Raw genomic sequence first — 26,145 nt, 5'->3', positions numbered from 1 at the left:
AACAGCTGATTTGCTGCTGGCAGATGATGGCTGTGTTATTCAGCCATCATCTGCCTCTAACAGCCGTGAGTGTAGTGGCGCTCAGTCCATGGCTGTTAACCTGTTGAATGCCGGAGTAATTCTAACTAGCCATTGACCAACCTGCTACACAATCACGGAGTGTCGATGGTTTACCATAACAAAAAGTCATCTGCTAAAGATCTCCGAAACTGTCATGACTGTACTCCTAAGAAAACCAGACCATGGCAGGCATCAATAGGAGACTATGATTTTTGCTATAAACAGCAATCCTGTAGTACATGTGCTCAGTGGATAGCCGGTTAATTACCCTGAAAGAATGACAAAATACAGTAAATATTAAAAGAAATATTTTTAAAAATAAAAAAGGCAGATTTGAATCCTTCCTCTTTTCCCCCCATTAAAAATAGCTCATCTGTAGAAGTCTGATCTATCAAAATATAAAATTAACTCTATCTGTAAATATCATAATAAGAAAAGAATCAAAATGGCAAAATTTAGATTTTTATTTGGCTCCCGCAACACCGTAAACAAATGCGAAGAAAACACTGTATTAACTCCAAAATGGTAACAATAAAAACATTAGCTCAGGTGCAGAAAAACCATCCCCACCACCGCTCCGTCAACCTGAAAACGTCATGGGTCTTAGAAAATATCAACATAAACCCCACAGCCTCCCACACACAGTTGACGGTGGCCCACCACAGCATGAAAGTGCCTCTAAAAGCACCCATAAATTGATAGCCTCACAATTTTTCATTCCAATAATTCCGTTTTGCATTATTTTTTTAATGAAGAACTTGAAAGGTTAACAAATCTTACTGAAATCAGTCTTGTAAACTTTTTGAGGTCTTATTTTTAAAAAGATACACCTTCAGGGTTATTTCTAAAACATAGGACCCTCAAAGTCACTTCAAAATTAACAGGTCCCTAAAAAGAGGCAATCAGACCTACTGGTAAGTTTCTAGGCGTCCCTCAGAACAGCAGAGGTAGTCCTTCCTTGACCTATGACTGGAAAAGATCACACCCTCAGGTGTTTTTTCAAAGTACTACCAAAGGATGGATGCAAATGATCTATACGAGCCACTAGTAACTCATATGTAAGATAGATACGTTAAAAACCCCAGCTCGGTCTCAAGCCATGGCGACCCAATGGATGAACGATCTGGAGTAAGGTTGATCTTGTGTAAGCCTAAAGATAAGGGAGGTGAAATAAGGGTGCTGTCCCAAGGGACTCCTGGAAACTGAATTACAGATAAGTCTATAGCTATAGCACTTGCCGAATAAGCTGGAGAGGGAACCCGGCTTCCTGGATCGCAGTGGCTGAACCGCTGATCGCTGCCGCAGCTGCATGTATCACGGCCTGTGTGTTAGGCTCTCCATGCATGTGCTGTGCCTGTCACACAGCCGTGACACAAGCAGCTGCGGCGGCGATAAGCGGTTCAGCCACTGCGATCCAGGAAGCCGGGTTCCGTCTCCAGCTTATTCGGCAAGCGCTATAGATTGCTGAATAAGCGGGGAACCAAAGATATTCGTTCAACTCTAGTTATGAGGCACAGACTAGGGCCGTGCTTGCAAGATCAGACTCAGAGCTGCATTTAAGAAAGCATCCATCTGAATTCAGGAAAAACATCAGTATTCTGATGCTCCACAAGATAAGATATCTTCTTGACTCTAGTAGCAACCTCACATGCGACAGTCCCCTATGGGAACAGGAAAAACACTGGAGGTGGGAAGGGCCCTTTAGGCCATGTGCACACGTTACAGAATTGCAGCGTAAATTTCCACGGCAATTCTGCAACTCCCTGCCGCGGGTATAACGCATGCAGAATTGGCATGCAGATTCCCACTAAACACTAGCATTTCGCAAGCGTAATTAGCTTTCAGAATGCTAGCGCTTTCCAAGCGATCTGTAGCATCGCATGGAAAACTGATTGACAGGTTGGTCACACTTGTCAAACATAGTGTTTGACAAGTGTGACCAACTTTTTACTATTGATGCTGCCTATGCAGCATCAATAGTAAAAAGATATAATGTTAAAAATAATAAACAAAAAAAATAAAAAATTGTGATATTCTCACCTTCCGGCGTCCCCCGCAGCCTTCCCGCTCCTCGCGATGCTCCCGTTCTCAGTAATGCCTTGCGACAATGACCTGTGATGACGTAGCGGTCTCTCAAGACCGCTACGTCATCACAGGTCATTGTCGCAAGGCATTACTGCGAACGGGAGCATCGCGAGGAGCGGGAAGGCTGCGAGGGCCCCTGGAAGGTGAGAATATCATGATTTTTTATTTTACCGGTAATTCTTTTTTTTTTTTTTTAACAGGTATATGGTTCCCAGGGCCTGGAGGAGAGTCTCCTCTTCTCCACCCTGGGTACCAACCGCACATGATCCGCTTACTTCCCGCATGGGGCCATGCCTACCATGCTGGAAGTAAGTGAATCAATGTATTCCTATGTGAGCGGAATCCCCGCGATTCCGCACAAAGAATGAACATGCCCCGTTTATTTCCGGAATGCGATTCTGCAGCGGAAAAAACGCATGTGCACAAAAAATGCAGAATGCATTAAAAATGATGGGATGCTTATGTAAGCGTTTTTTAAGTGTTTTTTTCGGTGGAAAACGGCTGAAAAAAATGCTAAAAATCCTGAAAGTGTGCACATAGCCTTAATCTCTCTGTGATTCTGTCCTGTCACAGGTCAAGGACGGACTATGTTCTGATGTGCTGTCCAGAGAGATGTACTAGAATATACGTTTTGTAAATTGCAATAAAATAATGAAAACTTGCTGTTAAACTTTGAACCATTCTGACAAAATAAAAGGACATTTGAAGAAATATGGTGGCATAATAAAACTTAAGGTAAATTTTATTAACTTTTCTATGTAGAATAAGTATTTGGTTTAGGAGTGTAAACAAAGTTTGAATATTGGAAATGTTTCAATTTTTTTTTCTCAAATTTCTTAAATTTTAATAAAAGCAAAAAGGTATTGATTTAAATTTACTAGTACTAAGAACATGAAATACAATGTGTCAGGAAAAAATGCTTTCCAGGTAACTTGGATTCGTTGAAAAATGTAATTGTTATTCAGACAATAAAGTGACATGTAAGATTTGAAAAATTGGGCTTGGTTACAAAGATGTTAAAATGGCTTATTCCCAGTGTGAATTCTCTGATGTCTAACAAGATGTGATTTCGTGGTGAAACATGTCGCACATTCTGAACATGAGAATGGCTTCTCTCCTGTGTGAATTCTCTCATGTGTAACAAGATGAGATTTGTTATTAAAAGATTTCCCACATTCTAAACATGAGAATGGCTTTTCTCCGGTGTGTATTCTCTTGTGTCTAATAAGATGACATTTATGAGTAAAACATTTCCCACATTCTAAACAAGAGAATGGCTTCTCTCCGGAATGAACTCGCTTGTGTCTAATAAGATGAGATTTATTACAATAACATTTCCCACATTGTGAGCAAGAAAATGGCTTCTCTCCTGTGTGATATCTCTGATGTGTAACAAGGTTTGATTTTTCTGTAAAACATTTTCCACATTCAAAACATGAAAATGGTTTCTCTCCTGTATGAAGTCTTTCATGTATAATAAGATAAGATTTCCTATTATAACATTTCCCACATACCGAACATGAATATGGCTTCTCTCCTGTGTGGGATCTCACATGTATACCAAGAAATGATTTATCTTTAAAACATTTTCCACATACTGAACATGAAAATGGCTTCACTCCTGTGTGATTTCTCTGATGTATAATAAGTTGAGATTTTTTAGTAAAACATTTCCCACATTCTGAGCATGAATATGGCTTCTCTCCGGTGTGATTTTTCTGATGTACAACAAGAGTTGATTTATCTGTAAAACATTTCCCACACTCTGAGCATGAATATGGCTTCTCTCCTGTGTGATTTCTCTGATGTACAACAAGATTTGATTTATCTGTAAAACATTTTCCACATTCTGAACATGAAAATGGCTTCTCTCCTGTGTGATTTCTGTGATGTATAACAAGACTTGATTTCTCTGTAAAACATTTCCCACATTCTGAGCATGAATATGGCTTTTCTCCTGTGTGATTTCTCTGATGTACAACAAGATTTGATTTATCTATAAAACATTTTCCACATTCTGAACATGAAAATGGCTTCTCTCCTGTGTGAGTTCTCTCATGTACAACAAGACTTGCTTTCTGAGTAAAACACTTCCCACATTCTGAGCAACAAAATTGCTTCACTGCTGTGTGAGTTCTCCAATGTTTAGTAAATTTTGTTTTATCGGTGAAACATTTCTCACATTCTGGGCACGAAATTGGTTTTTTTATTGTGGAGACGCTTTTATTTTCCACCATTCTTTTATTTTTCTTAACACTCTGTGATAAATTAGGAGATGGTTCTTTGCTAAGAAGGGCTGAGGGTATATCTGAGATATTGTCATTTTCTTCATAGGTTTCTTGTTTGAAGCCATCATCTTCTGCTTTAAAATACGAAGATATCAGATGTCCTTCGGAGCTCCTATTATACTCATCTGCCAAAAATAAAAGTGATTTGATGTTTTCACAAAACCTTAAAAACATATTCATCTACCTACAAAAATTACAAGTTTAAAAAGTTAAAACTTTCATACATATTGTAAGGTGTGTAGCAACCTTTTTCTTAATAACTGACTAAAGTGTCATTTACATGATGTGATCATTGTACAAAGAATAAATTGCACTATTGTTCCTTCTGAATCATTGTCCAGTGCAAACATCACACAATAAAACATATATTATATATACACATTATATATATATATATATATATATATATATATATATATATATATATATATATATATACACACACACACACACACACACATACATATATGAAACATGCAAACATGAAACACGAAAATTGAACTGCATTACTGCACTAGAAATATGAAAAATTAGAGTGTTTAGCGCATAAAAATGGCCAATTTTGCATGTTTCAGCGCTGCAGTGTGCTGCCTTATTTGCTTGACTGTATAAGAGTTGGTGACTCTAGGTTCAGCACCTGTTCACACTTAGTCTATGTTTGGATGTGACGGTCAGTTTTTTCAAATGTATTATTTAGCCTTCTGACCGAGCACTCCGCCTCCTAGCCACAGGTGTTTTAATCGCAACAGGTCCATTACCCCTCCACAGAGAGAGAGAATGTTAAGGCCCCGTCTCACATAGCGAGATCGATGCTGAGTCACAAGTTTTGTGACGCAACAGCGACCTCAGTAGCGATCTCGCTATGTGTGACACGTACCAGCGATCAGGCCCCTGCTGTGAGATCGCTGGTCGTGTCGGAATGGCCTGGACCTTTTTTTGGTCGTTGAGGCCCCGCTGACATCGCTGAATCGGTGTGTGTGACACCGATCCAGCGATGTCTTCACTGGTAACCAGGGTAAACATCGGGTTACTAAGCGCAGGGCCGCGCTTAGTAACCCGATGTTTACCGTGGTTACCAGCGTAAATGTAAAAAAAACCAAACAATACATACTCGCCTTTCAGTGTCCAGGTCCCTTGCCGTCTGCTTCCTGCTCTCACTGACTGCCGGCCGTACAGTGAGAGCACAGCAGTGACGTCACCGCTGCGCTCTGCTCTCACTGTACGGCCGGATCTCAGTCAGAGCAGGAAGCAGACGGCAAGGGACCTGGACACCGAAAGGCGAGTATGTACTGTTTGTTTTTTTTGGTAACCAGGGTAAACATCGGGTTACTAAGCGCGGCCCTGCGCTTAGTAACCCGATGTTTACCTTGGTTACCCGGGTGCTGCAGGGGGACTTCAGCATCGTTGAAGACAGTTTCAACGATGCCGAAGTCGTTCCCCTGATCGTTGGTCGCTGGAGAGAGCGGTCTGTGTGACAGCTCCCCAGCGACCACACAGCGACTTACCAACGATCACGGCCAGGTCGTATCGCTGGTCGTGATCGTTGGTAAATCGCTTAGTGAGACGGGGCCTTTAGTCTAAGAAGAGGTTTTCATACGTACCCATTCAGATGGAGACGTTTATTCTCAGCGAGGAAAGGAAAGCGTAGGACCTGGTATACGAGAGATGCCGTAAAGTGGCTACCAGGTACACATAAAATTGGCCATTTTTATGCGCTAAACGCTCTCATTTTTCATATTTCTAGTGCAGTAATGCAGTTCAATTTTCGTGTTTCATGTTTGCATGTTTCAGCGCTGCAGTGTGCTGCCTTATTTGCTTGACTGTATAAGAGTTGGTGACTCTAGGTTCAGCACCTGTTCACACAGTCTATGTTTGGATGTGACGGTCAGTTTTTTCAAATATGAAAATTGTACATTCACACTGAAGGCATCAAAACTATGAAATAACACATGTGGAATTATATACTTAACAAAAAAGTGTGAAACAACTGAAATTATGTCTTATATTCTTGGTTCTTCAAAGTAGCCACCTTTTGCTTTGAGGACTGCTTTGCACACTCTTGGCATTCTCTTGATGAGCTTCAAGAGGTAGTCACCAGGAATGATTTTCACTTCACAGGTGTGCCCTCTCAGGTTTAATAAGTGGGATTTCTTGCGTTATAAATGGGGTTGGGATCATCAGTTGTGTTGTGCAGAAGTCTGGTGGATACACAGCTGATAGTCCTACTGAATAGACTGTTAGAATTTGTATTATGGCAAGAAAAAAGCAGCTAAGTAAAGAAAAACGAGTGTCCATCATTACTTTAAGAAATGAAGGTCTGTCAGTCTGAAAAACTGGGAAAACTTTGAAAGTATCCCCAAGTGCAGTGGAGAAAACCATCAAGCGCTACAAAGAAATTGGATCACATGAGGACCGCCCCAGGAAAGGAAGACCAAGAGTCACCTCTGCTTCTGAGGATAAGTTTATCCGAGTCACCAGCCTCAGAAATCGCAGGTTAACAGCATCTCAGATTAGAGACCAGGTCAATGCCACACAGAGTTCTAGCAGCAGACACATCTCTACAACAACTGTTAAGAGGAGACTTTGTGCAGCAGGTTTTCATGGTAAAATAGCTGCTAGGAAACCACTGCTAAGGACAGGCAACAAGCAGAAGAGACTTGTTTGGGCTAAAGAACACAAGGAAAGGACATTAGACAAGTGGAAATCTGTGCTTTGGTCTGATGAGTCCAAATTTGAGATCTTTGGTTCCAACCACTGTGTTTTTGTGTGACGCAGAAAAGGTGAACGGATGGACTCTACATGCCTGGTTCCCACCGTGAAGCATGGAGGAGGAGGTGTGATGGTGTGGGGGTGCTTTGCTGGTGACACTGTTGGGGATTTATTCAAAATTGAAGGCATACTGAACCAGCATGGCTACCACAGCATTTTGCAGCGGCATGCTATTCCATCCGGTTTGCGTTTAGTTGGACCATCATTTATTTTTCAACAAGACAATGACCCCAAACACACCTCCAGGCTGTGTAAGGGCTATTTGACCAAGAAGGAGAGTGATGGGGTGCTACGCCAGATGACCTGGCCTCCACAGTCACCAGACCTGAACCCAATCGAGATGGTTTGGGGTGAGCTGGACCGCAGAGTGAAGGCAAAAGGGCCAACAAGTGCTAAGCATCTCTGGGAACTCCTTCAAGATTGTTGGAAGACCATTCCCGGTGACTACCTCTTGAAGCTCATCAAGAGAATGCAAAGCAGTCATCAAACCATAAGGTGGCTACTTTGAAGAACCTAGAATATAAGACATACGGTAATTTCAGTTGTTTCACACTTTTTTTGTTAAGTATAAAATTCCACATGTGTTAATTCATAGTTTTTGATGCCTTCAGTGTGAAAGTTCAATTTTCATAGTCATTAAAATACAGAAAAATCTTTAAATGGGAGGGTGTGTCCAAACTTTTGGTCTGTACTAATTTATATATATATATATATATATATATATATATATATATATATATATATATATATATATATATATATACATACATACATACACACACAGTGAATCCGTAGTGTACATAGAAAATGTTCTGCAATAATAAAAATGCATGAGAGAGCAGAAACAAACCATCATTACCCCATCACAATGATAGCTAATAAGCCCCAATCGACAATTATATTCTTTGCAGCTGCTCACTTTCAGTCTTCAGGGGAGGCAGACAGTTGTAGCCGTCATCTCTCTCTGAGCAGTGACTGTTAGATCTCCCTTTGGCTATGTGCACACGTTGCGGATTTACTGCGAATCCGCAGCGTTTTTTTCCGCTAAGAAGCGCTGCAGATCCGCAAAGTGATTTACAGTACAATGTAAATCAATAGAAAAAAAAATTGCTGTGCTAATGGTGTGGAAAATTCCACATGGAAAAAGCAGCAGATTGAAAGAAGGAGCATGTTACTTCTTTTGTGCAGATCTGCAGCGTTTCTGCACCCATTCCATTATAGAAATCCGCAGGGGTAAAAAACGCATGAAATCCGCACTGAATCCGCAGGAAAGACGCACAAAATCCGCAAGAAAAAGCATCAAATCTGCACCTGCGTTTTCTGCCAGGAAATGCAGATTTTGTGCAGAAAATTCTGCACCCAAATCTGCAACTTGTACACATACCCTTTAGCGCCTCGATGACTGGAAGAAAGCGGCTACAGAGAAAATTTAACTTAATTTTCTCCTAGTAGTTGCTCTTCCAGGAAAACAGCCAAACATGATTTAAATACTATTTAACTGCAAATTATCACTATATCTTTACAAGGGCAGATAATGGCTTGTAACAAGCACTGATGGATTGTATGGGAGCATTTTTCTTCTCTCGCTCTCCATAGAGAACAGATGAACGCTTGATCAAACGTTCATCTCCACAAAGGATTCTGTGAGACATCAAACAGCAGACTCAGGTTTAATTTTATGTTTATACTAGCATCACTAATTACATGTCTGTGGCCTGGACTGTCTATATATATATATAATTGCCTAAAGGGTACTTCCGTATTTCTGTCGGCAACTTCCGTCACGGTTATTCATTCGCTGATTGGTCTCGCCAGCTGCCTGTCATGGCTGCCGCGACCAATCAGCGAAGGGCACAGTCCGATTAGTCCCTCCCTACTCCCCTGCAGTCGCTGCCCGGCGCCCGTTCCATATTCCCCGCAGTCACGGCTCACACAGGGTTAATGCCAGCGGTAACGGACCGCGTTATGCCGAGGGTAACTCACTCCGTTACCGCCGCTATTAACCCTGTGTGACCAAGTTTTTACTATCGAGGCTGCCTATGCAGCCTCAATAGTAAAAACATCTAATGTTAAAAATAATAGAAAAAAAAAACAAAAAAACAACAAATCATTATATACTCACCTTCCGCCGCCTTTCTGACGCTCCGGTGACCGGTCCATGCAAACGGCAGGTTCCGGTGCTAAGGTTGGTGTGCGACAAGGACCTGCCATGACGTCACGGTCATGTGACCGCGACGTCACCACAGGCCCTGCGCGAAGAAGCTGCGGTACCATGGGACAGGCAGGGACAGCGTCAGGAGCAGGTGAGTATTTCCGTGTTCCAACCGCCGGGCGCCGCTCTGTCTTCCAGTCCTCTTGCAGTGACTGTGCAGGTCAGAGGGCGTGATGACGTATTAGTGTGCACGCCTGAACAGTCAGTGCGGAGAGACGGGACGCCGAGGGGCAGCGACGAAAGGTGAGTATGTGATTTTTTTTTTTTTTATTGCAGCAGCATTACATGTGGCACAATGCTGTATGGAGCGTCTATGGGGCCATAAAGAACTGCATGGAGCATTATATGGGGCATCTATGGGGCCATAACTGCATGGAGCATTATATGGGGCATCTATGGGGCCATAACTGCATGGAGCATTATACTACGTGACTGGGCAATATACTACGTGACTGGGCAATATACTACGTGACTGGGCAATATACTACGTGGACATGCATATTCTAGAATACCCGATGCGTTAGAATCGGGCCACCATCTAGTTCTTAAATAATGAAGGATAACTGGGTTCCATATATTACATACCTCAATGTGTGCTGAGAATGAAATATCTATTGCTCAGTGACAACCTCAAGTTGACCACTAGCACATCAACTCCCATGTGACAAAAGGCAGGATAAGCTCATATTGTTCCATTCCTGTTTTGGGAAATGCTCAGGAGTCAGTGGTATGGGGGTTGGTTAGGTGGTAAGGGTGTTGTTTAGTAAAATGAAAATATATTATCAGGTCATGTATCTAATGTATGGTATTTGTCTGGTAATTGTATCGGACTGTGTTAATGGTGTGTCATATGCTTTAATAAAAAAATACATGATTCAAAGGAGTCAGTGCTATCATGTGGAGTACGTCTCACATTCTCTCCGACAGCTACATGCAGAGGGAAGGAGCCGTATGGTCCTGTACTAGGAAGTCATGGCAATGGCGCAAATACAAGGCTGGATAAGTCCAGGCATTATTCTGCTTTCTCTTATAATCTACTCCTGGCTGTAACTATGAGGCAATTATCTGAAAACAAGTATGTTTGAAGCTCTGCTTAGTTCAGTATATCAAATAACTTACATTTTAATCCCAGAACCGTGATAGATGTCATAAAAAAGACTAAACGAGGTTGTTACATGTCACTGATTATCATCTCAGTCTATTATTAAATCCATATTGTAGATGCACAGCCGGTGTTATCACACATAGCGCCATCACATTATCAGCCATATATAATCTGTACTTTAGCTGAATGGGGGAATCTACGGCCCAAAACTTCTATCCCAGAATTGCCCGGTCCTGTGAATGAGGAGAATGTGACTTCTGTTATTTATTTCGTGGTGACTCCTCATCATGACGGTTACCTGTAAGAACTTCCTCTTTGCACCGCCACTCATCTCCCCGCACATCACTTTCTCCTTTCTCCATTTTGGGTTGTGGATTATTCATCAGATTTTTGCCTGGATTTCAAAACTGTGAAAATAATAAATGTATCATTAAGACATAGACAGAAGGAAAACTCACGTGGAATGTTCTAGATGGACGCTTCTACTACAAGCTCATGTGACTCCTGAGCCGCCAACTGATGCCGACATCACCACCTCCTATATCACCAGTGCTGCCCCCGGAGTCAGTATAGCGGTGCCTAGTGATAGAAGCCGGGGTCGCTGGAGCAGGGTCCAGTGATTTCCTTTATTATTTTGTCTTCACATTTCGGATGCCCTGACTTGGGTTGGAAGCAATTTGTTTTCCTTTTCTATAGTGTTCACTTGTGATATAAATGTGATGTTAGAGGAATCGTCCATCCCCTTTTTAATAATTATATGCAGACCTGTATAGTCTAAATCAGGGTTTCCCAAACTCCAGTCCTCACGTCCCTTGTTTTCAGGATTTCCATAGTGTTGCACAGGTGAGAGAATTCCTGATGCCTTGATGATACTTCCACAATCTGTTCAACACTAATGAAAGCCTGAAAACATGACCCGTGTGGGCCGTGAGGACTGGAGTTTGAGAAACACTGGTGTACCCTAAAGAGATAGGTAGATGAACATGTTCTATCTGCTCGTACTCCTCTTTTATATGCAAGGCCATTGTCATGTCCACACTCGCTGATGCTGGCGTAATGTGTGGATGTGACTGAGGGCATCCACTACAAGACCACCTAGTCTGTCTAATATCATCACAACTCTCTAAATGTGTAACTGAAGCTCACAAATAACCACCCAAAACTGCCATCACTAAGGATTGTGACAATACCGATATAGTCCTACGTATAAATAAAGGTCACATGCAGCATGTGATAAAGACCCCATCATGAGAAGAATAACTTAAGGTACCTTCACATTAAGCGACGCTGCAGCGATAGCGACAACTATGCCGATCGCTGCAGCGTCGCTGTTTGATCGCTGGAGAGCTGTCACACAGACCGCTCTCCAGCGACCAACGATGCCGAGGTCCCCGGGTAACCAGGGTAAACATCGGGTTGCTAAGCGCAGGGCTGCGCTTAGTAACCCGATGTTTACCCTGGTTACCAGCGTAAAATGTAAAAAAAACAAACAGTACATACTCACATTCACGTCCCTCGCCGTCCGCTTCCTGTAATGACTGAGCGCCGACCCTAACAGCAGAGCGGTGACGTCACCGCTGTGCTGTACTTTCACTTTCACTTTACGGCGCTCAGTCAGTGTGGGAAGCAGACGGCGGGGGATGCGAAGGTGAGTATGTACTGTTTGTTTTTTTTACATTTTACACTGGTAACCAGGGTAAACATCGGGTTACTAAGCGCGGCCCTGCGCTTAGTAACCCGATATTTACCCTGGTTACCAGTGTAAAACATCGCTGGTATCGTTGCTTTTGGTGTCAAACACGACGATACACGACGATCGGACGACCAAATAAAGTTCTGAACTTTATTCAACGACCAGCGATATCACAGCAGGATCCTGATCGCTGCTGCGTGTCAAACTAAACGATATCGCTAGCCAGGACGCTGCAACGTCACGGATCACTAGCGATATCGTCTAGTGTGACGGTACCTTAAGACTAAGACCATACATAAATACAAGAGGGAAACAACTAGTAAAAAAATAGATAAAAACCATATAAAATATACAGTACAAGGAAGCCATACAAGGTTAAGAACCCGAGAAGAGGAAAACTGAGCAGGGCAGTTAGATGCCCCAAGGAAGGCACAATGCAGATGGGCATGTCTGAAAGAATGAGGAGATTAATGAAATATATAAATAAAAAGCGTAACCCACACTCTCCCTCCATAAGGTATCAGCCTATTGTGCACTCTGTTTCCCACTTCTAGATTTATTCATGAATCAGACATTATATTTTAGGGCTCCTTCTCACCTGCGAGCACCTTGGATGAGTCTCACATGTTTAAAAATCGGCTCTGCACCCGGCAATCAGATCGGAGTGTGCGGCCGCATAGCAATACATGCAGTTGCATGCTCCGCTCCTCTGTACCAGGTGCAGTGCCGGGGAATTGCCGTGCGAGACTCATCCGAGTCTCGCGCAAGTGAGCGGGAGCCTTTACTCTGATGCTGACGCATTTCAAAGAAAACATACATTGAAAAATAAGTTTGGGTCCATGTGACCAGGATGACTAGTCCAAGAGGTCGATCCCCTGCGGCTTCTCCCTGTTCTGCTCTCCCAGACTCACAGGTTCCCCTGTGTTTGTATTTCTGTTCATTGACACGCTGAATTCTAAAAGTGTGTAATGTATCCAATGGGATGATTTTGCTCTCCTTGCCAGATCTAGAGGTTGGCAAAATGATCGAATGATCGCTCACATGGGATTTGCTGACTTGTGGTCGCGTCCCACCTGTCGTCTCCTCCAGCTTCTCTCAATTGAAAACTAGACCAATGTGAGAAGCAGGAGGAGACGTAATTCGGCAAAAGACCACAAGTCGGCAAATCACATGTGAGCGATCGTGTGACAACCGCTCAATACACCAAGCAGAGCAAAATCTTACCATTGGCTATATTACACACCTTTAGGATTCGGCCTGTCAGTGCCGAATTACAAACAAGTTCACCTGTATATTAAACACAATACACCCTATACATGTATATACACACACAATTATATCTCCTCTGGCTAAATGTATCTGGCTTCCCTCAATGCAATTCTATTAGGAGAAGCCGAGCACGTCACAGCGAGACAACATCATGATAACTCTCTGAGTACAGGTAATGTAGATGTCACCTACAGTCCCATGTAACACCAGGGTAATACCATGCCAAGTGAATCAATGAGTATTGCCAATATACAACCGTGCCTCTCCCGTCACTTTATCTTATTTCTAACCCGAGATATGATTAAAAAAAATGTAACCTTATACAGGCCCAAAATTCAGACTTTCACAACTTTTAGAAATTTATAAAAAAAAATTAACTAATGAAGATAAAAATTCAAAACTTTTATTTGTAATTCACTATAGTAGCAATAAAAAAAATGTCCGAAGACATCAGGTAAAAAAAAATAAATATTCAGATTTGGATCCCTTGACATGGAATGACCCACCACAGACAATGTAGTAGATGTCACCTACAGTCCCATGTAACACCACAGACAATGTAGATGTCACCTACAGTCCCATGTAACACCACAGACAATGTAGATGTCATCTGCAGTCCCATGTAACACCACAATGTAGATGTCACCCTCAGTCCCATGTAACATCACAATGTACTAGATGTCACCCGAAGTCCCATGTAACACCATAATGTAGTAGATGTCACCCACAGTCCCATGTAACACCACAGCTATCACAATGATTATGCTCCCGTCACTCTCTCTTACCTCCTCTTTTCCTTCCTCTCTCTTGTTTTTCGTGTCTCTTCCTTCTTTTCTTTCTTTCCTTCTTCCTGGTTGACTCTGGCTCCGCCCCTCCCTGTAGCCCCGCCCCTCCCATGTGACCCCACAGGCTGAGCTGTGAGGCGTCCTGTCTCCCCTGCTGACTGCAGGCTGTGGTGACTCCTGCTACACTGCACCAAATACTCAGCAGTGAAGGACACTCACTTCAGGAGACTTTCCAATCTCTTGCTGGATTTCTGTTCAATGAAGGACAAAGAGAAAACATAGATCCTGCTTGTAGAAGGAGAGAGCGCAGTGGAGTTAGCAGCGCAGTATGTGAGCACATGCCATAGTCTGCGAGAAAGACAGCTGTGATATGCCATGGGCTTAAATAACCCCACATCCTGTGCCCATCCATCTTTCCTACAGCTGCTATCCCTACTGCCTACTTGCTTTGGCAATGCTAATGTTTATTTTTTTCTGCCAATAAAGCTTCATGGAATTTGAGTCCTTCTTCCCTGTGTCAGGACTGTGCAGCACCGAGCACTATCTCTCAGGGGGCTGCACAGCGCCGAGCGCTATCTTTCGGGGGACTGCACAGCGCTGATTGCTGTCTGTCACAGCGCTGAGTGCTGTCTGTCGGGAGGCTGCACAGCGCTGAGAGCTGTCTGTCGGTGGGGTCTGCACTGCGCCGAGCACTGTCTGTCGGTGGGAGCTGCACAGCGCCATCTGTTGGAGGGGGCTGCCCAGCGCCGAGCGCTATCTGTTGCATAATGCTGCACAGCGCTAAGCGCTGTCTGTCGAAGGGAGCTGCACAGCGTCGAGCGCTGTTGGTGGGCCTGCATCAAGCGCTGTCTGTGTCGGGGGGAGCTGCAGAGCACAGTCTGTCGGAAGGAGCTTTACAGCGCCGAGTGCTGTCTGTCGGGGAGAGCTGCAGAGCGCCGTCTGTTGGAGGGAGCTGCACAGCGCTGAGCGCTATCTGTTGGGTGGTGCTGCACAGCGCCGAGTGCTGTCTGTCGGGGAGAGCTGCAGAGCGCCGTCTGTTGGAGGGAGCTGCACAGCGCTGAGCGCTATCTGTTGGGTGGTGCTGCACAGCGCCGAGTGCTGTCTGTCGGGGAGAGCTGCAGAGCGCCGTCTGTTGGAGGGAGCTGCACAGCGCTGAGCGCTATCTGTTGGGTGGTGCTGCACAGCGCCGAGTGCTGTCTGTCGGGGAGAGCTGCAGAGCGCCGTCTGTTGGAGGGAGCTGCACAGCGCTGAGCGCTATCTGTTGGGTGGTGCTGCACAGCGCCGAGTGCTGTCAGTGGGCTGCACAGCACCAATCGCTGTCGGTGGGGCTGCACTGTGTCGAGCGCTATCTACTGAGGGGGCTAAACAGCGTTGAGCGCTATGTTGAGACTCCTCGGAGCTCTGGTGGCAGATGTGCCCCCATACACAGCGTCCCCTCCAGCTATTTACAGACGCTGCCACTTATTCTCTCGCCTCCTGTCTCTCTCTTGTCTTGATAATTTCAGAATAATTATAATAATGACCACTGAGAATCAAAACATCCAGGAAGCCTCCAGACTGCAGTCAGAACTTCGGTGTGGACTGTCCACGTGCACATGAGAGCTAAGATTAGATGAACAGAAGGGCAGAGACGCTTCCTGACAAGCAAAAGGAACACACCTGCGTTGATGTTTCCGGGGAACCTCGCTAGAAGGGAGTGGCCAACATAGAACAGCTGAGACAATTCAGGAGGGAGAGCACCAGTAGATCAAGTGAACTGATTAACCCTTGCTATGAAAGAGCAAGGAAAAACATGTACAGTTTAACCCCTTCCCGACCTGTGACACAGCGTATGCGTCATGAAAGTCGGTGCCTTCCCGACCTGTGACGCATATGCTGTGTCACAGAATGATCGCGTCCCTGCAGATCGGGTGAAGGGGTTAACTCCGATTTCACCCGATCTGCAGAGACAGGGGGAGTGGTGCTTCAGCCCAGGGGGGGTGGCTTCACCCCCCCGTGGCTACGATCGCTCTGATTGGCTGTTGAAAGTGAAACTGCCAATCAGAGCGATTTGTAATATTTCACCCAAAAAAACGGTGAAATATTACAATCCAGCCATGGCCGATGCTGCAATATCATCGGCCATGGCTGGAAAACCTAATCTGCCCCCACCCCACCCCACCGATCGCCCCCCCAGTGCTCCGGTGCGCGGTCCGCCCCCCTAATAAGTTCTGTCCGCTCCTCCGTCCTCCTGTACGCTCCCCCCGTGCTCCGGTGCCCCCTCCCTGTGCTCCGGTCCCCCCCCCCTGTGCTCCGGTCCCCCCCCCGTGATCCGATCACCCCCCCTTCATACTTACCGGGCCTCCCGATGTCCGTCCGGCTTCTCCATGGGCGCCGCCATCTTCCAATATGGTGGGCGCCTGCGCACTGCGCCCGCAGAGTCTGCCGGCTGGCAGATTCATTTCAGAAGTATTTTGATCACTGCGATATAGCCTATCGCAGTGATCAAAATGAAAAAAAAGTAAATGACCCCCCTTTATCACCCCCATAGGGACAATAATAAAAATAAATAAAATATATTTATTTTTTTTCTGCTAGGGTTAGGGTTAGAACTAGGGTTAGAATTAGGGTTAGAATTAGGGGTAGGGTTAGGGTTAGGGGTAGGGTTAGGGCATGTGCACACAGTGCGGATTTGGCTGCGAATCCGCAGCGGATTGCCGCGGATCCGCAGCGGATCGGCCGCAGATCCGCAGCGGATCCGCAGCGGATCGGCCGCGGATCCGCAGCGGATCGGCCGCGGATCCGCAGCGGATTGGCCGCGGATCCGCAGCGGATTGGCCGCTGAGAATTCGTAGCAGTTTTCCATCAGGTTTACAGTACCATGTACACCTATGGAAAACCAAATCTGCTGTGCCCATGGTGCGGAAAATACCGTGCGGAAACGCTGTGTATTTTCCGCAGCATGTCAATTTTGTGTGGATTCCGTAGCGTTTTACACCTGTTCCTCAATAGGAATCCGCAGGTGAAATCCGCACAAAAAAACACTGGAAATCCGCTGTAAATCCGTAGGTAAAACGCAGTGCCTTTTACCTGCGGATTTTTCAAAAATGGTGCGGAAAAATCTCACACGAATCCGCAAAGTGGGCACATAGCCTTAGGGTTAGGGTTGGAATTAGAGTTAGGGTACCGTCTCACAGTGGCACTTTGATCGCTACGACGGTACGATCTGTGACGTTCCAGGGATATCCATACGATATCGCTGTGTCTGACACGCAGCAGCGATCAGGGACCCTGCTGAGAATCGTACGTCGTAGCAGATCGTTTGGAACTTTCTTTCGTCGCTGGATCTCCCGCTGTCATCGCTGGATCGTTGTGTGTGACAGCTATCCAGCGATGCGTTCACTTGTAACCAGGGTAAACATCGGGTTACTAAGCGCAGGGCCGCGCTTAGTAACTCGATGTTTACCGTGGTTACCAGCATAAAAGTAAAAAAAAAAAAAAAAACGTACATACTCACATTTCGGTGTCCTTCAGGTCCCTTGCCGTCTGCTTCCCGCTCTGACTGTCTGCCGGCCGGAAAGTGAGAGCACAGCACAGCAGTGACGTCACCGCTGCGCTCTGCTCTCACTGTACGGCGGCACTCAGTCAGAGTGGGAAGCAGACGGCAAGGGACCTGAAGGACACCAAAATGTGAGTATGTACGTTTTTTTTTTTACTTTTACGCTGGTAACCACGGTAAACATCGGGTTACTAAGCGCGGCCCTGCGCTTAGTAACCCGATGTTTACCCTGGTTACCCGGGACCTTGGCATCGTTGGTCGCTGGAGAGCGGTCTGTGTGACAGCTCCCCAGCGACCACACAATGACTTTCCAACGATCACGGCCAGGTCGTATCGCTGGTCGTGATCGTTGGTAAATCGTTATGTGAGACGGTACCCTTAGGGTTGGAATTAGGGCTAGGGTTGGAAATAGGGTTAAGATTAGGCTTGTGGTTAGGGTTAAGGATAGGGTTAGGGTTGTGTTGGGGTTACAGTTGTGGGTAGGGTTGGGATTAGGGTTAGGATTAGGGTTGGATTTAGGGTTACGGGTGTGTTGGGGTTAGGGTTGTGGTTAGGGGTGTGTTGGGGTTAGGGTTGTGATTAGGGTTATGGCTACAGTTGGGATTAGGGTTAGGGGTGTGTTGGGGTTAGTGTTGAAGTTAGAATTGAGGGGTTTCCACTGTTTAGGCACATCAGGGGTCTCCAAACGCAACATGGCGCCACCAATGATTCCAGCCAATCTTGCGTTCAAAAAGTCAAATGGTGCGCCCTCCCTTCCAAGCCCCGACGTGCGCCCAAACAGTGGTTTACCCCCACATATGGGATACCAGCGTACTCAGGACAAACTGGGCAACAACTATTGGGGTCCAATTTCTCCTGTTACCCTTGCAAAAATTAAAAAATACTTGCTAAAACATAATTTTGAGGAAAGAACAATTATTTTTTATTTTCACGGCTCTACGTTATAAACTTATGTGAAACACTTGGGGGTTGAAAGTGCTCACCACACATCTAGATAAGATCCTTTTGGGGTCTAGTTTCCAAAATGGGGTCACTTGTGGGGTGTTTCTACTGTTTAGGCACATCAGGGGCTCTGCAAATGCAACGTGACGCCCGCAGACCATTCCATCAAAGTCTGCATTTCAAATGTCACTACTTCCCTTCCGAGCCCTGACGTGCGCCCAAACAGTGGTTTACCCCCACATATGGGGTACCAGCGTACTCACAACAAACTGGGCAACAAATATTGGGGTCCAATTTCTCCTGTTACCCTTGTGAAAATAAACAATTGCTTGCTAAAACATCTTTTTTGAGGAAAGAAAAATGATTTTTTATTTTCACGGCTCTGCGTTGTAAACTTCTGTGAAGCACTTGGGGGTTGAACGTGCTCACCACACATCTAGATAAGTTCCTTGGGGGGTCTAGTTTCCAAAATGGGGTCACTTGTGGGGGGTTTCTACTGTTTAGGCACATCAGGGGCTCTGCAAACATAACATGATTCCCGCAGACCATTCCATCAAAGTCTGCATTCCAAACCGTCACTACTTCCCTTCCGAGCCCCGCCATGTGCCCAAACAGTGGTTTACCCCCACATATGGGGTATCAGCGTACTCAGGAGAAACTGGACAACAACTTTTGGGGTCCAATTTCTCCTGTTACCCTTGGGAAAATTAAAAAATTCTGGGCTAAAAAAATATTTTTGAGGAAAGAAAACACATTTTTTATTTTCACGTCTCTGCGTTATAAACTTCTGTGAAGCACTTGGGGGTTCAAAGTGCTCACCACACATCTAGATAAGTTCCCTTGGGGGTCTAGTTTCCAAAGTGGGGTCAATTGTGGGGAGTTCCTACTGTTTAGGCACATCAGGGGCTCTGCAAACGCAACGTGACGCCCGCAGAGCATTCCATTAAAGTCTGCATTTCAAAACGTCACTACTTCCCTTCCGCTCCCCGATGTGTGCCAAAACAGTGGTTTACCCCCACATATGGGGTATCAGCGTACTCAGGAGAAACTGCACAACAACTTTTGGGGTCCAATTTCTCCTGTTACCCTTGGGAAAATAAAAAATTGTGGGTTAAAAAATCACTTTTGAGGAAAGAAAAATAATTTTATATTTTCATGGCTCTGCGTTATAAACTTCTGTGAAGCACTTGAGGGTTCAAAGTGCTCACCACACATCTAGATTAGTTCCTTGGGAGGTCTAGTTTCCAAAATGGGGTCACTTGTGTGGGAGCTCCAATGTTTAGGCACACAGGGGCTCTCCAAACGCGACATGGTGTCCGCTAATGATTGGAGCTAATTTTCCATTCAAAAAGCCAAATGGCGTGCCTTCCCTTCCGAGCCCTGCCGTGCGCCCAAACAGTGGTTTACCCCCACATATGGGGTATCATCGTACTCAGGACAAACTGGACAACAACATTTGGGGTCCAATTTCTCCTATTATCCTTGGGAAAATAAAAAACTCCGGGCTAAAAATCATTTTTGAGGAAAGAAAAATATTTTTTTATTTTCATGGCTCTGCGTTATAAACTTCTGTGAAGCACCTGGGGGTTTTAAGTGCTCACTATACATCTAGATTAGTTCCTTGGGGGGTCTAGTTTCCAAAATGGGGTCACTTGTAGGGGAGCTCTAATGTTTAGGCACACAGGGGCTCTCCGAACGCAACATGGTGTCCACTAACGATTGGAGCTAATTTTCCATTGAAAAAGTCAAATGGCGCGCCTTCCCTTCCAAGCCTTGCCGTGCACCCAAACAGTGGTTTACCCCCACATATGAGGTATCGGCGTACTCAAGAGAAATTGCCCAACAAATTTTAGGATCCATTTTATCCTGTTGCCCATGTGAAAATGAAAAAATTGAGGCTAAAAAAATTTTTTGGTGAAAAAAAAGTACTTTTTCATTTTTTACGGATCAATTTGTGAAGCACCTGAGAGTTTAAAGTGCTCACTATGCATCTAGATAAGTTCCTTGGGGGGTCTAGTTTCCAAAATGGGGTCACATGTGGGGGAGCTTCAATGTTTAGGCACACAGGGTCTCTCCAAACGCGACATGGTGTCCGCTAACGATGGAGATAATTTTTCATTCAAAAAGTCAAATGGCGCGCCTTCCCTTCCGAGCCTTGCCGTGCACCCAAACAGTGGTTTACCCCCACATGTGAGGTATCAGTGTACACAAGAGAAATTTCCCAATACATTTTAGGATCCATTTTATCCTGCTGCCCATGTGGAAATGAACAAATTGAGGCTAAAAGAAATTTTTTGTGAAAAAAAAAGTACTTTTTCATTTTTACGGATCAATTTGTGAAGCACCTGGGGGATTAAAGTGCTCACTATGCATCTAGATAAGTTCCTTGGGGCGTCTAGTTTCCAAAATGGGGTCACTTGTGGGGGAGCTCCAATGTTTAGGCACACGGGGGCTCTCCAAACGCGACATGGTGTCCGCTAAAGATTGGAGCCAATTTTTCATTGAAAAAGTCAAATGGCGCTCCTTCGCTTCCGAGCCCTGCCGTGCCCACAAACAGTGGTTTACCCCCACATATGAGGTATCAACGTACTCAGGACAAATTGGACAACAACTTTTGTGGTCCAGTTTCTCCTTTTACCCTTGGGAAAATAAAAAAATTGTTGCTAAAAGATCATTTTTGTGACTAAAAAGTTAAATGTTCACTTTTTCCTTCCATGTTGCTTCTGCTGTTGTGAAACACCTGAAGGGTTAATAAACTTCTTGAATGTGGTTTTGAGCACCTTGAGGGGTGCAGTTTTTAGAATGGTGTCACTTTTGGGTATTTTCAGCCATATAGAACCCTCAAACTGACTTCAAATGTGAGGTGGTCCCTAAAAAAAATGGTTTTGTAAATTTTGTTGTAAAAATGAGAAATCACTGGTCAAATTTTAACCCTTATAACTTCCTAGCAAAAAAAAAATTTCTTTCCAAAATTGTGCTGATGTAAAGTAGACATGTGGGAAATGTTATTTATTAACTATTTTGTGTCACATAACTCTCTGGTTTAACAGAATAAAAATTCAAAATGTGAAAATTGCGAAATTTTCAAAATTTTTGCCAAATTTCCGTTTTTTTCACAAATAAACTCAGAAATTATCGACCTAAATTTACCACTAACATGAAGCCCAATATGTCACGAAAAAACAATCTCAGAACCGCAAGGATCCGTTGAAGCGTTCCTGAGTTATTACCTCATAAAGGGACACTGGTCAGAATTGCAAAAAATGGCAAGGTCATTAAGGCCAAAATAGGCTGGGTCATGAAGGGGTTAAAAGGATGGTGCGGCAGTTCTAATCAGTGCAGGAGTTTGTGTAACCAGACACCGCGATCTTCCATCCGCTCTGTGGTAGGATATGTTCCTTTGACCACAGTTATGTACATGTAGATTTATCTCATAGGTCCTCATGTTTAATCTCACGAATATGTAATCCTTCATATATGGAGATATCTTTTGTGTTTTGTCCCCAATTCTTGTATATTTTGTATTATAAACTATATTGTATGTTTATTTTAGATATTCAACGACCTTGTCAAAGGCCAAGGGCAGGTCAAAACCTCTCTTTATTTTACTGCTTATGTACCCCACCTGATTTACCTTATGTATATACACTCACTGGCCACTTTATTAGGTACACCTGTCCAACTTCTTGTTAACACTTAATTTCTAATCAGCCAATCACATGGCGGCAACTCAGTGCATTTAGGCATGTAGACATGGTCAAGACAATCTCCTGCAGTTCAAACCGAGCATCAGTATGGGGAAGAAAGGTGATTTGAGTGCCTTTGAACGTGGCATGGTTGTTGGTGCCAGAAGGGCTGGTCTGAGTATTTCAGAAACTGCTGATCTACTGGGATTTTCACACACAACCATCTCTAGGGTTTACAGAGAATGGTCCGAAAAAGAAAAAAAATCCAGTGAGCGGCAGTTCTGTGGGCGGAAATGCCTTGTTGATGCCAGAGGTCAGAGGAGAATGGGCAGACTGGTTCGAGCTGATAGAAAGGCAACAGTGACTCAAATCGCCACCCGTTACAACCAAGGTAGGCCTAAGAGCATCTCTGAACGCACAGTGCATCGAACTTTGAGGCAGATGGGCTACAGCAGCAGAAGACCACACCGGGTACCACTCCTTTCAGCTAAGAACAGGAAACTGAGGCTACAATTTGTACAAGCTCATCGAAATTGGACAGTAGAAGATTGGAAAATCGTTGCTTGGTCTGATGAGTCTCGATTTCTGCTGCGACATTCGGATGGTAGGGTCAGAATTTGGCGTAAACAACATGAAAGCATGGATCCATCCTGCCTTGTATGGAGCATCTTTGGGATGTGCAGCTGACAAATCTGCGGCAACTGTGTGATGCCATCATGTCAATATGGACCAAAATCTCTGAGGAATGCTTCCAGCACCTTGTTGAATCTATGCCACGAAGAATTGAGGCAGTTCTGAAGGCAAAAGGGGGTCCAACCCGTTACTAGCATGGTGTACCTAATAAAGTGGCCGGTGAGTGTATGCTAATCAATAAAATCACCTTGTAAATTATCAACTTTTAGAGTGCGGTGGATTTTCTTTCCTGTATACATTGGGACCACGACCCACTAATCCAGCACCTCTTTAAATTTTGAGTGCAGACATATTCTGTGCACCACCATAACTGGGATGTACAATTACGGTAGTTCACATTAACACCATCCCGACATGCACCATGTATATACTGCTCTGCGGGAGCTGAGTTCCCGCAAACAGCACTACAGGTACGGCACACCGATCGCGCAACCTTACGTTGAGTGCCGCGGCGAGTAGGTGCCAGCTCTATGTCCTAGCACCGACTCCAGGCATTTATCCCCTCTGATGTCGCTGTCAGTAGTGACAGTAGTGATGTCAGCGACATCGAGGAGCATCGCGCAGGGAATGAGTTCCCTGCATGCTTCCATCAGGACAACGCGATGCAATCGCGTTGTCCTGATGGTCTCCATGGAGACCCCAGTCCTCAAGATGGCCGTTGGGTTCTTCAGGGAAGGTGGCATGTCAATGCCTGCTCAGAGTAGGATCTGGGACTCCTCCTTCCCTTTTTGTCAGAAGCATTGCAGAGTATTAAATAAGCAATCTGATACTGTATAGTGATGTCCCATCCTGGAACAATGTAAAAAAAATTATTAAACAGTGTAAAATATATATTTTTTTAATCCCCAAATAAAGAACAAAAAAAAAAAGAAATATTTTTCCAATAAATACATTTAGACATTTTGGTATCAACGCGCCCATAAGGACCTGCTCTATAAAACTGTCCCACTAGTTAACCCCTTCAGTGAACTCCGTAAAAAAAAAAAAGAGGCAAAAAACTATGCTTTATCATCATACTGCCAAACAAAAAGTGCAATAAAACACTATCAAAAAGATGAATGTAGGGGGCGTGGCTATGTAGTCCAGGAGAAAGGACGCACCTTTAGAGAGCTCCGGTCATCCTGAACAAATCCTGCCATAAATTCCCCTGTTTTACCGGCTACACCGGCTGGAGAGGAGCCCTTAAGATCCCAGGAGACCGGTGACTCCTGAAAACAGCGATTTTGGAGCCCAGGGACACCGGGAAGTGAAGTGGCCTGGACGGGCAGTGTGATCCCCGGGCTGCGGCAGCCATCTTGGGCGCGTGTTCCACTGCACAGGGACGCGGCGCCGGCGGTTGCTGAAGCCGGACATATCACCCTTGGAGAGAGCGGGCACCTGCGCTGGGACGGGAGCGCTGTGGAACACTGAAGTACAGGTGCTGGGTCCGGAGCGGCGGGCGGCACCCGGGAGGCGGCGGCCATTACTGCAGTGTGCTCTCCAGCAGCAAGGAGAGTGACGCTCCATGATAAGACAGCGGTACAATCTGGGAGGTGAGCGCAACATAGCAATAATAAAGGGGTAGTGCGGTATGTGCCCTGGAAAATTGGGCTCTGCACCCCCCTTGTCTGACAAGCCCCTGTTTGTGCCATAAACTTTGGAGGGATTAACCCCTCCCTACCTGCTGTGCTGCCTGGGGAGACTGTAGGCTGCTCTGGGACGTTGTGCCTATTAAACTCTGTGCTGCTGTGTTTTTGTGAACATCTGAAAGGTCCCTTGCCTAGCCGATGATCTTCCTGGGAGTCATCTCAGTATTTAATATTGGCAGATCAGCTATTGAAGAATAGATCAGCTATAACTATATGTGTGATCCTTCTGTGGGGTCCTTCTGCTAACCGCCATGCAACATTCTAAAGGAGCGGGGGCTGCTGAGAAATTAAAGAAATATTCCAGAGAAAGCACCCCTGATAATGTGCGCACTCTCAGAAATAATCCCACGCAGCACCAACGCAAAAATTGTCCACCTGACAGTAATGAGGAGGGAGAACAGGACGAACTAACTCTCAAACAAGCGTCTGAGCAACTGATGCAGGCCATTTCCCTCACTAGATCCTCTCTTACTGAGAAAATAGAGGACGTACATACTGAAGTTGGTCGCTTGCGACATGACATGCAGGCTATGAGAGGGCGCATCTCGGAGGTTGAAACAAGAGTGTCTCAGATAGAGGACACCATTACCCCTATGGAAGCTAAGTTATCAAAGGCCACCGGGTCCGTGAACGCCTGGAAACAAAAGGCAGATGACTTGGAAAACAGACTGCGCCGTAATAATATTCGAATAATTGGCTTGCCGGAGCGCACGGAGGGTCAGCAGCCTGAACAATTTCTAGAAGATTGGCTGAAAACCTCCCTGGGAGATGGATTCTCCTCAACGTTTTCTGTGGAGAGGGCCCATAGAGTACCAACGAGGCCTCTCCCCGCTGGAGCCCCACCCCGGCCTTTCATGGCGCGTCTTCTCAACTGCAGGGACAGAGATGCGATACTCCGCCTGGCGAGGCAGAAGGGCCCTATTAAATTCAATAACGCCACTATATCAATTTTCCCGGATTTCTCTATGGAGCTCCAAAAGCAGCGAGTTCGATTTGTGGAAGTTAAGAAGCGGCTCAGGGATAAAAGTATCCTCTATTCCATGCTCTACCCGGCTCGGCTCCATGTTGTCCATGAAGGCTCTTCCCTGTTTTTTACAGATCCGGCGGAGGTAACCGAATGGTTACGTACATACAAGGTGTCTAATGTGCCGGACTCCTGAGCAATCTCTTTTATCCAATGGCAATACAAATGGAGCTCTCCGTACAGGGTGTTGAGTTTACCAACAATACCGAACGCTGATTCCAGTGAGGGTATCCCCTTTTCTGATTGACTGTAGGAGTGAAGGATTAAACTCCTCTACTGTTCAAGTTTTATTTTATTTGGGTTTTTATACCAATTTTGACTTTTTGATGTGTTTAATAGTCGCCATTGATAATTCTGTGCTCTGCGTG

General features: G+C 45.0%; 1 protein-coding gene across 1 annotated transcript in view; it reads right to left on the bottom strand.

Annotated features, from left to right (window-relative positions):
* The window catches only part of LOC143786180 (uncharacterized), a 42,412-nt gene extending 28,060 nt beyond the window's left edge, over nucleotides 1-14,352 (bottom strand). The window contains exons 1-3 of the mRNA XM_077275469.1: nucleotides 14,267-14,352; nucleotides 10,818-10,926; nucleotides 3,168-4,558 (exon numbers count right to left, since the gene is read on the bottom strand). Of these exons, the coding sequence (XP_077131584.1) occupies nucleotides 3,168-4,558; nucleotides 10,818-10,902 (1,476 nt within the window). The 5' untranslated portion in view covers nucleotides 10,903-10,926; nucleotides 14,267-14,352. The remainder of the gene's footprint in view (nucleotides 1-3,167; nucleotides 4,559-10,817; nucleotides 10,927-14,266) is intronic.
* Nucleotides 14,353-26,145: the final 11,793 nt, after the last annotated feature.

This window comes from Ranitomeya variabilis, chromosome 7 (assembly GCF_051348905.1).
Source record: "Ranitomeya variabilis isolate aRanVar5 chromosome 7, aRanVar5.hap1, whole genome shotgun sequence".
Lineage (NCBI taxonomy): Eukaryota > Metazoa > Chordata > Amphibia > Anura > Dendrobatidae > Ranitomeya > Ranitomeya variabilis.
Note: the sequence above shows the minus strand (reverse complement) of the source record. Positions and strands in the feature narration are given on the sequence as shown.